This window comes from Coffea eugenioides, unplaced genomic scaffold (genome assembly GCF_003713205.1).
Source record: "Coffea eugenioides isolate CCC68of unplaced genomic scaffold, Ceug_1.0 ScVebR1_177;HRSCAF=710, whole genome shotgun sequence".
Lineage (NCBI taxonomy): Eukaryota > Viridiplantae > Streptophyta > Magnoliopsida > Gentianales > Rubiaceae > Coffea > Coffea eugenioides.
Genome location: NW_020862206.1, coordinates 111,622 through 123,501, shown reverse-complemented (window position 1 = coordinate 123,501; position 11,880 = coordinate 111,622). Strand labels below are relative to the sequence as shown.

The 11,880-nt window shown below is 33.3% G+C and overlaps 1 protein-coding gene and 1 long non-coding RNA gene across 2 annotated transcripts; both read right to left on the bottom strand.

Moving 5' to 3' along the window:
- Window positions 1-6,341: 6,341 nt before the first annotated feature.
- On the bottom strand, window positions 6,342-6,977 carry LOC113755853 (disease resistance protein RPS5-like). The gene has a single exon (XM_027299719.1). The coding sequence runs from the start codon at window positions 6,975-6,977 to the stop codon at window positions 6,342-6,344; it is 636 nt and encodes a 211-aa protein (XP_027155520.1).
- Window positions 6,978-8,720: 1,743 nt separating this feature from the next.
- LOC113755849 lies at window positions 8,721-11,672 on the bottom strand. The gene is made up of 3 exons (XR_003465773.1): window positions 11,642-11,672; window positions 8,915-8,945; window positions 8,721-8,799 (listed from the first exon to the last, which is right to left on the bottom strand). It is a non-coding gene; the product is annotated as an uncharacterized LOC113755849 (long non-coding RNA).
- Between the last annotated feature and the right edge of the window lie 208 nt (window positions 11,673-11,880).

The window sequence follows — 11,880 nt, the reverse complement described above, 5'->3', positions numbered from 1 at the left end:
TTCCCCTATAAAGTATGTATAAACTTGCCTTGATGTTCATTGGAGTTTCCCAACTTTCTCGTCATTTTACCTACTGCTCATTCAAGACTTCCCCTATTTCTCTCGGCAACTCTCTGTGTCTGATCATCACCTTGGTTTTTCAATTAATCAAACAAAAAGAGGTATGTAATTTATATTTTCCATCACCCTCTCTTCGGTTCAGCTATGTGAGTCGCATTTAGGATTCTGTCACCAACTTGGAGAAAAATAAGGCATTAACAACATAGACATGCATTTCTGGAAAAGGAATATCCATGGACATTATCATATGTAATAATGCGTTTTGAAAGAAGGGCTTTGAAGTTGACAAGCTTTGTCATTGGTGATAGCAGTGAAGAAGAATCCAGTACAAAATTGGACATATTGACTACAGATTCCTAAAATGGACTTCCATTGTTATAGAATACAAGATAAGCGATATTTCTAAGGGACTGTTGTCTGTCAAAAATTGTCATGCTTACTATGTAAATACAAAAATGTGGGTCCATATGCAACAACCAACAAAACTGTGACACCCCAAGACACAGAACAACGGACATCAGTTCAATGAACACTCATTATTCTACCAGCAAAAGGAATTTGAAAAGTACCTCAGCTATAAAGTGGGAACAAGCAAACTTCAGAAGTAGAAATAATCAGCAAATGAGAATTACCTTCTTGATACACCAGCAAAGCAGTGAACCAATACAGACCCTTCTTGTCTACTACGGTCAATAAAATCTAAACAAACATCCAAGTAATCCAATAGATCCTCACTCTCTGTATCTCTCAATGGTACAGCCATCCTTGCAAACTTCAAATCCTTCCCTGCTTTCTCCAAGTAATACAGCACCTTTTCTGGTGCCAGAGAACTCTTGGACCCATCACCTGAATCATCCTCTGTTCCTGAACGCCCAACATACACCTTACGAATCTCTTCTAGGGATCAGAATCTCCCTTCGCCATTCTGAGAAAAATGAAATTGATGTGGAGCTGAGAACTGATAATATATGTGTAATTTCACCACTACCATGCTGGAGAAAATCTGCAGCAGCTCCAGTATTGCCAATAAATAGATTCTCCCGCACCAGGTATGGCATATCACACAAATGATATTGCTGCTTCTAGAAACTCAAATCTTATGTGCCTGTTATATTAAAAGATTAGTCTTTCTTAAAAAATATAAGCCAGACTTGACATTTCATCAGTACCTCATTTGGAGATGCAAAATTAATTCAACAACCGTAAATTGGATATTTGCTTTGATCAAATTGAAGGAAAGTACCTCCCGCCCCCAACCCAAAAAAAAACCCCAAAAAAATGATCATTATCATCAGATTAGATAACTAGCAAAATAACTAAAGTACATGTAACTTTACACATACCATTATGATTCGGGAAATGATGCACTCTCATTTGCTCGATGGTTATGGTATACAAATAATTATGGAAGCAGAGTTTAATAAATTAAACACAACAATCAACCACCATGAATTTCACTTGTGAGAAATGTGCCCAAGCCTACTTTTCAATTGTCCAACATTTTCTCTAAAATCGATATAGTGGTTGTTTATATATGCATACTAACAGGTCTATACATGATAAACCTATATGTCCATTATATCCCTTTCCTTTGACGAACTATGTAGCGAGAACATGACATCTAATGCAAATGAGACAGCATATGTTGCAGTAACAACACTAAGTTTAGTTCACTTTCTCATTGAGTTCATTCTTTCAATCAATAAACCACTGGTTACACCAATAAAACACGAGTTCCTCCATGCATTGGGTAAAAGTTTCATTTCACGAGCAGATCCACATGTTGAACACCCAATCATTTCACAAGATTCTATTATACATATGGCGTGAATCTAAAGCTACTTGTGTTAAATATTTACTACTACCCTGATAGTGTATATAAAATCAAATCATGCATCACAGATATATGTCTTCTCCTTTTCCAATCTTTTCATTAGTCTACCTTCAAAGACACAAATTCCAGACACATACAACATTAAACAGACATGTCAATGTGCATATCACCCCACAAAATTCACTACCAAAAAGAAAGAACAAAAAAAAAATCACCAAAAGCTTCCGTTTTTCTCCTTTTTGCCCACAAAAAAGATAAATGAAGCAAAACCAAACAAAAGTTGAATCAAATCTAAAAATATCGAAAACATGTCATCCAAAAATAAGAATTAAACATACCTGGTAACAACCCTTCACCCAGAATTTTATTTTCCTTTCTTTTCTCAACTGTTTTCTAAACCTATTTATTGTATACAAAGTAAAAGATAAGAAAAAAAAATGAAACTCAAGTACACAATCTTTGATTTCAATAAAGACCACACATGGGAGGGAAGGTTATAGGCATATATCATTGTATCTGTACCTGAAGAAGTTAAGGGGACCTACCGGTGGAAGTATATTCCGGCTAGTGAAGTCAGATTACCAGCGAAGGGTAAAGCAAAAAGTTCTTGGTATCACTAAATCCCTGCGTCTGTCCTTAGGGAATGCGCTCTTGTTTTCTTTAATTTCCGTCTCATTTTCAAAGTTTTTTTTTTTTTTTTTGTCGATTGGGAGTTTCACACGTGTAACGGGGGCTGTGCAGAATCTTTGGCACGTGTAGAACTCAATGAAAGGAAATTGAGAATTATTTCACCTCTTTGATTGGTATGGCTTGCATGTTTGGTCAAGATTCATTTCCATGCTAGGAGAACTTGACAAAGTATAGACACTCGTAGCACAGTAGTACTGTTATCAACTCGAAAGCCTAAAACCTCGATCAAGCTCAGTTCGCCAAGCTCGAACTCTCGACTCATCACCTATTCAAGCAGTTTCATTGGACTCCTTAGTTCGGATATATATGTCATTTCACATTATATAGGAATAGAATTAAACATTACGCTATTCTTTGATTTTCATCCAAAATCATTTCTTATTATCAACGAAAATTTCACAACTTGATAGGATTCTGAATATATCATTAGTGCTGGGATATGCATGTTTCTTGGTTAGAAATTGGGAGGATCTTACTTGACTACGTTGTTCTAAACTTCTAGTCCTTGTTCCTACCTTAAGCATTTAGTTCTTTTTTCCATACATGATGGAATATAGCATATTAATTAGACTAAACAGACAAAGACTTTTATCTTGATTGTTCACTACTAGATTAACGTATCACTGCAAATAAAGTACTAGATTGTTTGTATTTGTCTATTAGAAACATTTCTCTATTATAAACTTTTGTATTACACTAGACAGGAATGACTGAACTCAAATACTAAATACTTTTAGTGCTTGATAATACACAGCTATTTTTCTTTCTTTTTTGGATCATGCTTTTCTTGCCTTTAGGTTGTAATGGTTATACACTAAAGCAAGTTCCCTATTATCTGTTGAATGGAGGATCTCATTCCACTGCTCGATCTGGACTTGAACTAAAAAACTCGAGCTCGAACTTGTTGAACTTTTAAAGTTAGTTCAAGCTCGAGCTCTATACACTTTTACCTTGTTCAAGTTCGAGCTTGAATGAATTTAGTTTATTGGAGCTTGATCAAATTCAAGTGACATAAAATAATATTTACATAATACCAAACAAGAGAAAAGATAGCCATTTCATAATAATACTTATAAAATATTTTGTTTTTGAAGTTCGATTGAACTTAGTTAAGCTAGCTTGATGAACTTGTTAATATGTTCGAGTTGTTCAAACTTGACTCGAACTTGAGTTTTGATAAGATAAACTTGCTACTAGCTCTATTGAGATCGATTTGTTTGCACCCATTGTGATACAATTTGGTGATTGCTCGTGTGATTTTAGTGGTCAACAAACTGAAGTCAATATCATAGATTTTGAACTTACTGATTTGTGTAGTTTGCTGTAAGCTATTTTCGTTTTTAAATATAGGGTAAATTCCACTTTTTGCCCATGTGATTTAGTGTTTTTCTACATAATCCCCTATAGTTTCAAAAGCTATACATAACCTCCTCATAGTTTAGATTAAAGTATCAAAATGATGGAAATAGTCATTCTTAACAGAACTTTAAAAAATGTCGAAATTACCCTTATAAATACATGACACACTAACCCCGTATGATTTTTATATTTTACCATATAACCCTCTTATGATTTAATGTTTTACCATATAACCCCCTTATGATTTTCAAAATGTACACATAACTCCCCTTGGTTAATAAATAAATTTCAACTTTATATAAGGGTATTTTTGACATTTTAGATGACTCCATTATGAATCAATATTTCCATCACTTTGATATTTTAATCCAAACCATGAAAGAGTTATGTATAGTTTTTAAAACCATAGGAGGGTTATGTATAGTTTTTAAAACCATAGGAGAGTTACGTAAAAATATATTAAACCATAGGAGGGTAAAGTGGAATTTGTCCTTAAATATATGTATATATATATATATGTATGTGTGCATATTCTATATGATATACTTCCTTTTATGTCAAAGAACTAGTTGCCCATGAATTCAGGCGAATTCCAAAAGCTCGCTCAAGCACTTTGTTAAAAAAACTGTTAGTTAAACATATGAAATCGTTAATTTCAGTAGCAATATTTTAGTCCTTCAACAAATGATATTGCAAAAAAATAAAAATGTTATTTAGTGTAGAATTTTGAGCGCATGTAGAAACTAAATGATAAATGAATGCAATTTTGACAAGAAGATTTTGATATCAATCTCTTATGCCATTGGCAAAGTTACCTTTCCTACATGCCAATGGTTAAATTAGGTCACCCTTGGAGTTCACTACAGGTCATCACAGGTTTGAAGTCCTGTTTATGTTATAAAAAAAAAAGTCCTGTTTATAGCCCAGAACAATTTGTAGATGGTGAAATGCAATGTGGGTCTAATGTAGTAATCATGCTTATACTGATTTTGAATTCATGCTTGTCGAGTTTGTTCTTCTTTCTAGAAGGTAAATGGAGTGTCGACTATATATATATGGGTAAAAAATAAAAAGTCCCCTGTGGTAAAATTAATACACAGAAAAACCCTCCATAGTTTTAAAATATACAACACGACCACTTATGCTTTGAACTAAATTGTAAAGGTGACAGAATCCGTTAAATTTAACGGAAATGGACAAAATGACCAAAATGCCCTGATATAATTAAACAAAGGACAGTTCAAAAAAATCATTTGTTTTATTCTCTAAATGGAGAGAATTGAGGGTTAAGGGGTAGAATAGGTTTATTTGATAAAAATTAGGTATAAAAAAAAATTTTTAGGTTCCAATAAGTTATTTCTGTTAAGTTTAACGGATTCCGTCACCTTTACAATTTAGTTCAAATCATGAGGTGTCGTGTTGTATATTTTGAAATCATAGGAGGTTTTTCTGTGTATTAGGCTTATCACAGGAGGTGTTTTTGTTTTTTACCCTATATATATATATATATATATATATATAGCAAATTATCTGGGTAGCCACTGAACTTTTAGAATAGTCAAAATTTGCCCACAAATTATTAATAGCATATTTTTACCTATTGAACTATCAAATGTGTATATTTTTTTTTTATCATTTCGCCTAATTTCATTGTTAACTCTGCTAACTCTAAGGGTCTGCATGATTTACGAGACTTATTATTAATTTTTAGATATAACAAAATTAATGATGGAATCAGATGAAATAGTCCAAAATTTATACTCTTAATAGTTCAATGGGTAAAAACATATTATTAATAGTTGAGTGGTCAAAATTCAACTATTCAAAAAGTTTAGTGACTACCTAGATAATTTGCTCCGTGTGTTTGTGATTCTTCTAGCTGAAATTGAGTTTAAAGAATATAGAATCATATATATATATATAATAAAGTCATATTCTCATCCTTATCCTTTTCGTTTATCTCTTTCCTACGTGACTTATTGACATAGCAAGTACGTGCAACGAGCTCTATGAGTTAACCCCCTAATAACCTATGCTATTCTATTCCTCTTTTTTTTCTTGACTTTATAATTCTATATAATCCTTCCATAATTATCTCTTCCATTCTCTCGCCTTTTTTTTCCTTAACCCTAATCATCAAGCCTAAATTTCCTGGGGATTAGTATAAATAATTTTGAATTATGTTTTTAACTCTCTCATCTTCAACTCAAAAGTTCGAAATATCAATTCAAATATTAGATTATCTTTATCAGATTATCGCTATCGAAGATGCTCTACACTTTTACTCATATATATGGTTATCGATCTATTACTCATTACTTTATCAAGCAGTGCAAATGTTTACACTTTTTCACAATGTTTTTGGAAAGTTTTTTTTTTTTTTTTTTTTTTTTTTTTTTCAATGCTTCAATGCAAGGACCGGATTTGGAATTTCGTTTTTATTCCCTTCAATACAAGGACCGCATTTGGACTTTGTTAATGCTCGTTCAAGTGGAAACAAACGTTCAAGTGGAATACTATAATCTTCGGGAAACAAACTGAAAAGCAAAAGTAACGACTTAGCTTCAGCACTTTCCAAATGATCATAGCTCCACATAATGCTTGAAAACACCAAATCTTGAACTCCTTCTATGTCTCTCATTGTGTACTTCTTTAGCTGTCGAAGGGCAATATTCCAGGATTCTGGTGTTGTGTGGTTACTCTTGAATGCCTTGGCAACAACAACGATTGCAAGAGGCAAACCTTTGCATTCGTCTGCAACCTGGTTTGGAACATCACTCAAAGTGGAATCATCAGAAATTCCGACAACCACTTTAAAAAGATGCCGAGCTTCTTCCTTCGGCAAGGCACCGACCTCAAAAATTTCAGCTCCCATTCTACTACAGACATGAGAAAGGCGAGATGTCAATATAACTTTCAAGCCCTTGAATTCACCTTTAACAGGAATTCCTAGACTCTTAAAATCAACTTCTTCCTGAACATCATCCAATATAACAAGAATTCTCTTTTCACCATTGCTTAATCTCGTATACATTCTTTCAGCTCTCGCGCGATTAGTTTCCTCAGAAAATTTCAATCCTAACTGCTCGGCAAGTTGGTCTTGAACAGTTCTTGTGTTTGGAATTTGAGACAAATTTGCTTTGGCAACTTCATCAAACAACTTTTCAAACTTAACCTGGTCTGCGATTTGCTCTGCCAAAAAAGTCTTGCCCACAAATCGCGACTAGGCTTGTTTTATCTTGCTTTAGAGCTTCTATCACTTCCTTCATCTTTGAGATCCGACTAACTAGGCCTTCCTTGGAGGATTGGGTCTGTTCACTAAAAGGCATCTTCCCTAATGGAGCTATGTACCCAACTTGATCAAACTTCCCCTCTCCTATAAGTTTCTGAGCAACATCTGTTCTTTTTGCAGCACGTCGACCTAGCAAATAACGTGACTTTAAATTTGGAAGCCTAACGATATTAAAGCAACTCACCTCAACACTCTCCATACCCTGAGAAATAGTATATGCCTCTTTCTTTGGATCATCTACATTTTTCATCCAATCAGCAACAGTTGGTTTAATTTTTTCAGCATTATTTTCTGCTGCATCTATCAATCGCTGAACTTCAGCTTGTTGTAGCCCAAGTCCGTTGATCTCATTGCTCAGAGTTTGAACGTTGCTCTTGTAGAAAATTAAATATTTGAATTGCCGCAAAATTGGGTTAACACACTTCTCTACAAATGGCCCCACAATGGAAAGAGCAACATCTTGGATGGCCATTACTACAGTAATTCTGCTCAAATGCGTATAACTATGTTATTTGGGAAAAAAGGGATCTAATAAAATGCATGAAAAACAAGAAAAAACTTCATGGATATACAAATGAGGCAAGAAACAATGCATAAGATCGAAAAGAAAAAATGTCAGGCCGTTGACTAAGTTTAATGAAATGTGTTTGGGAAAAGCAAAACGTAAGGTATACTTGTACTATTTAAATTGTTCTCACCAACAAATATGTTTTGCATAATTTTGTTTTCAATTTATGTAGAGCTAGTTTAGAAAATACGTGATGTAGGGTATGGTATTTTCACAGGTTTGACAAAAAATAAATCTTAATATGCTTAACAACCGATGAAATTTTGTGAAGATTGAAATCTTAGGGACAAAAATATCATTGTAGTAAATATGTTAGTCCTAAGAAGAAAATCCTGAAGCTGGCATAAAGCAATGAGTTAAAAATATCATTATAGGAAAAGTGCAAGTAAAATCACTGTAGCCCAATTCTCAGATTTATGATTGGAATCGTGACTCCCTACAATCAGGGATGGAAACCGTGCGGAGAGACGAGGGAGGATTATTAAAAAAAGGTTTAATTATATTTACCTCCCCCGAGGTTTAGCCAAATTACTAAACAAACCTTGAGATTTTGCTAAATAACAGTCTCACCCCTTGACTGTACAAATTTTTATCCAAAAATCCCCTGACGTCTAAAGCCAAAGATGCCCTTACAAAGGCACGTGCGGTCACCTGCCTAGTTTTGGTTTCGCAAATACCCTTTTGGCATCTTTTACACACAAAAATGTGTCAAAATGCCTTTCGAGTTCAAGAATATCGATCATCTCTCTCAATCCCAGTGCTCAACACAGGCAGGTAAAAAAAATGACAGATTGAACCCCATATTAAATCTACAGATTGAAAGTGGAATTTCTACAAACTTCCTTTCTTCAGTCAACCCTCAAGTGTCTAGATCTTAGTTCACAATTTCATACCAAAAAAAATGAATGCCTAAATTACACAAAGCAAAAATCACTTCGTCTTATTCCCAATCAAATTTCCTTCCAAAATATTATAAACTTCAAAAGTATGTACCATCTGATTGCATGCAAAAGTCAAATGACCAAAACAAAAAGAAAATTATGAGGCATAGAACCTGAATAGTAGTGGAGGAAAAAAAAAATCTTCAATGCAACAAGGACTAAAAATTTACCTGTAGAGTATTATTTGTTCGATGCACAAATCTGTAAGAGAAAAACCAAACATAAGAGCATACAAATTTAAAATAAAAAATTAGACATCACGAATAAATCTAAAGAATCGTAATAAATCATGAATTTCTGGACATGTAAAGTAGATCCTACGTTGGAGAGAAAGTAGAAGGGAAAAGTAAGATATAAGAACTATAAGACCAAATCAAGAAATCAGCTTTGGTAGTCAGAAAGTCTACTATGATTGAGGAGACTTTCATTTGCAGGATACTAGGAACAAAGAAATTTAGTGGGCTCTTTGAAAAAAAAAATTGGTAGGCCTTAATATGCATTAACTGCCACAAAAATTCTTTTTGTATCGTTCAAAAAAAAAAAAAAAACTGATAAGCATTGTGTCCTTTTACATTCCCGAAACAAAAAGTTTTCCATGTAAAAAACACTAATTTAGAAAAATGGCTACATACCCAACGGAAATTGTGCTCCAAAGTCAGGATTATGGGGAGAAGGCGGGTGTGTAGGAATGTGAATGCTAGGACTTTTTTTGGAAGCCTCTTCATCCAAGATATCCAATTGTAACTTGAAGAAAAATATTTTTTTAATTAAAAAGTTCATTTTTGCCACTGAACTTTTTGACAAAATAATAGTAACAGTTAACTTAAAGAAACATAATAAAAGAGCTATGTATTGTGCAATAAATCAAAATTGGCATTAGAATATTAAATAAATATAAATACTCAATTCTCCATCTTCCTATTCTTACAATACTAAAATATAAATTTTAGTATTGTCTAATCATATCTCAAAGTGCAAAAAGGAAGTAAAGAGTTAACATTACTAATTAGGCATAAATGTTGGTTTGAAATGTTTAGGAAAAGAATCTCTAAAATATACCTTTTATTAGTTTTCTTGTTCTACACATGAAATATCACATAAATGTAGAATGAAGTACTTAATTTTGAAAGTTGACTGATCAATAATGAAAATTAAAATAAAATATTTAATTGAAAGGCATGTTCAATTTAGCTAATAGGAGATTTTTTTAAGACAATAACAAAATTTTAACAATGCAATACTAAAACAATTAATAAGAAATAAGTTCAAAAATATTGAAAGATGAATAAAAGTTTAAAATTTTCATAAAGCTAGGTGAAGGGGCCCCCCGGAGGGGGGGGGGGAAGGAATAGAAGTTTGTCAAAATTTTAGGGGGAGAGGGAGGGGGTTGCAAAGGATAGATTTTAATAAAAATTACTAAAATTTCCTAGGAGCTAAAAGAAAATTTCAAACTTAGGGGGCGGTTACCCCCTACCCCCAGGCCCCCTATCCCCTCCGCCCCTGCTCAAATGACTCTCAAATTATTAAAAAGCCTTCAAAACAAGGAATTGAAACCTAGCGAATAGTAACCTAATGACCGCTTTATATATATAGAGAAATCAATTTGGAGTGAATTGAAACTTGGAAAGAAAAAAATTGCTTCTCTACCAAATTAATTTTCTATCGAACTCTACTAGCAGAAAATTATTTCCTATACTCATATCCTTACTTTCCCACTGATCTTCTCATGGTTCATTTAAAAAAAATGTGTGTATGTACTTAACGGTTATTATTGTAGTACGGATTATTACTATGGATGTTTACATATTTTATCACCTAGCAGCCATCTAATTTTGAGAATTGCATTGACATCCCTTTGGGCTTTTTGATAACAAATCTACCCCTATTAGAAAAAGTGGCTAAAAAAGTTGAAAGTAAATTATGATAAACAAATATTATTCCCAAATTATCCTTGGAGTTGGAGCTGCCACAGGAATATATGTCGAATAATTTACTTTAAAAAATGAAATAAAAAAGGAAGAGAAAGTGGAAACTGATCCCACACTTTTAGTAGATTAAGTCTCAACTGTTAAAGGCCAATATATGACCGTTGCTAGTCCAACATTCAGTTTAGGAACAAGATAAAAAGACTGGTGATGGACCACGAAGTGGTAGCTGTGGTCATAAAGCAAGAATAAGAATTCCAAAAGCCAAAACAATCCTTACTTTTTTCTTTAAAGTGCAACTTCTTCCAACGGAGATCATTTTAGTACTAAAATAATAATAAAAAAGGGTAGAGATATCTTGCAAAAGCACTTCCATTTGAAGAACTTGTTTCTCTAAGTGTATTAAAATAATTCGGCCCTTCTGGTTATGACACTTTGTCACATTAGATTGAGAAGGGAGGTCAATGTAATTTTCAGGATTAGAGAGTATTAGATGAAAATGTTAGAAATCTTAAAGGAGGTCGATGAAATTATTTATTGTTAAAAACCTTTTCATTCGAATGTCAATGTGTAAGTAATCATGAAAACACATAGTAAGGTCCATATGTCAGCATGCACCTATGTACGCAAAACCTTAAAAAAAAAAAAAAAAAAGTTCTTGGTTCTACATTGAAAGACCGGATATAATACAATTGTGCATGTACTCAAACCTAAACAAATCCATTAGTTTAAAAGAAAATGATAAAAAAAATGTGGGATTTAATGACTTCAACAGGCAATTTAGAAGTGTGTACTCAAACCTTCAACAGGCGCGCAGTTTAAATCAATTAGTTTCTACTCATCAATTGATCAAAAGCATCCAAAAAAATTGAATCATTTTTATCGACTTAGTAGATTTAGAAGTGTGCAAAACAATGTTGTGATTGCTTGACAGATGAACCAAAGGAGACATTGAAAGTGATAGACACAGACCTCTTTTTGTTTGGTTGATTGAAAACTTCCAGACAAAGTTTTGCTGAGAGATATTAGTGCAGTAGTGAGTAGGTAAAATGATGGACAACAAATTTGTAGCTGAGATGGTTAAGAAACTACAGTGAACATCTAGGCAATTTATAGGGAATGGATATGGTGCCTGGTTAATGTAGCTGGAAATGGGAATCCCGTTTTTGGTAAGTAGTTACTGCACTATATTTTATGTTCCTTGAATTGGT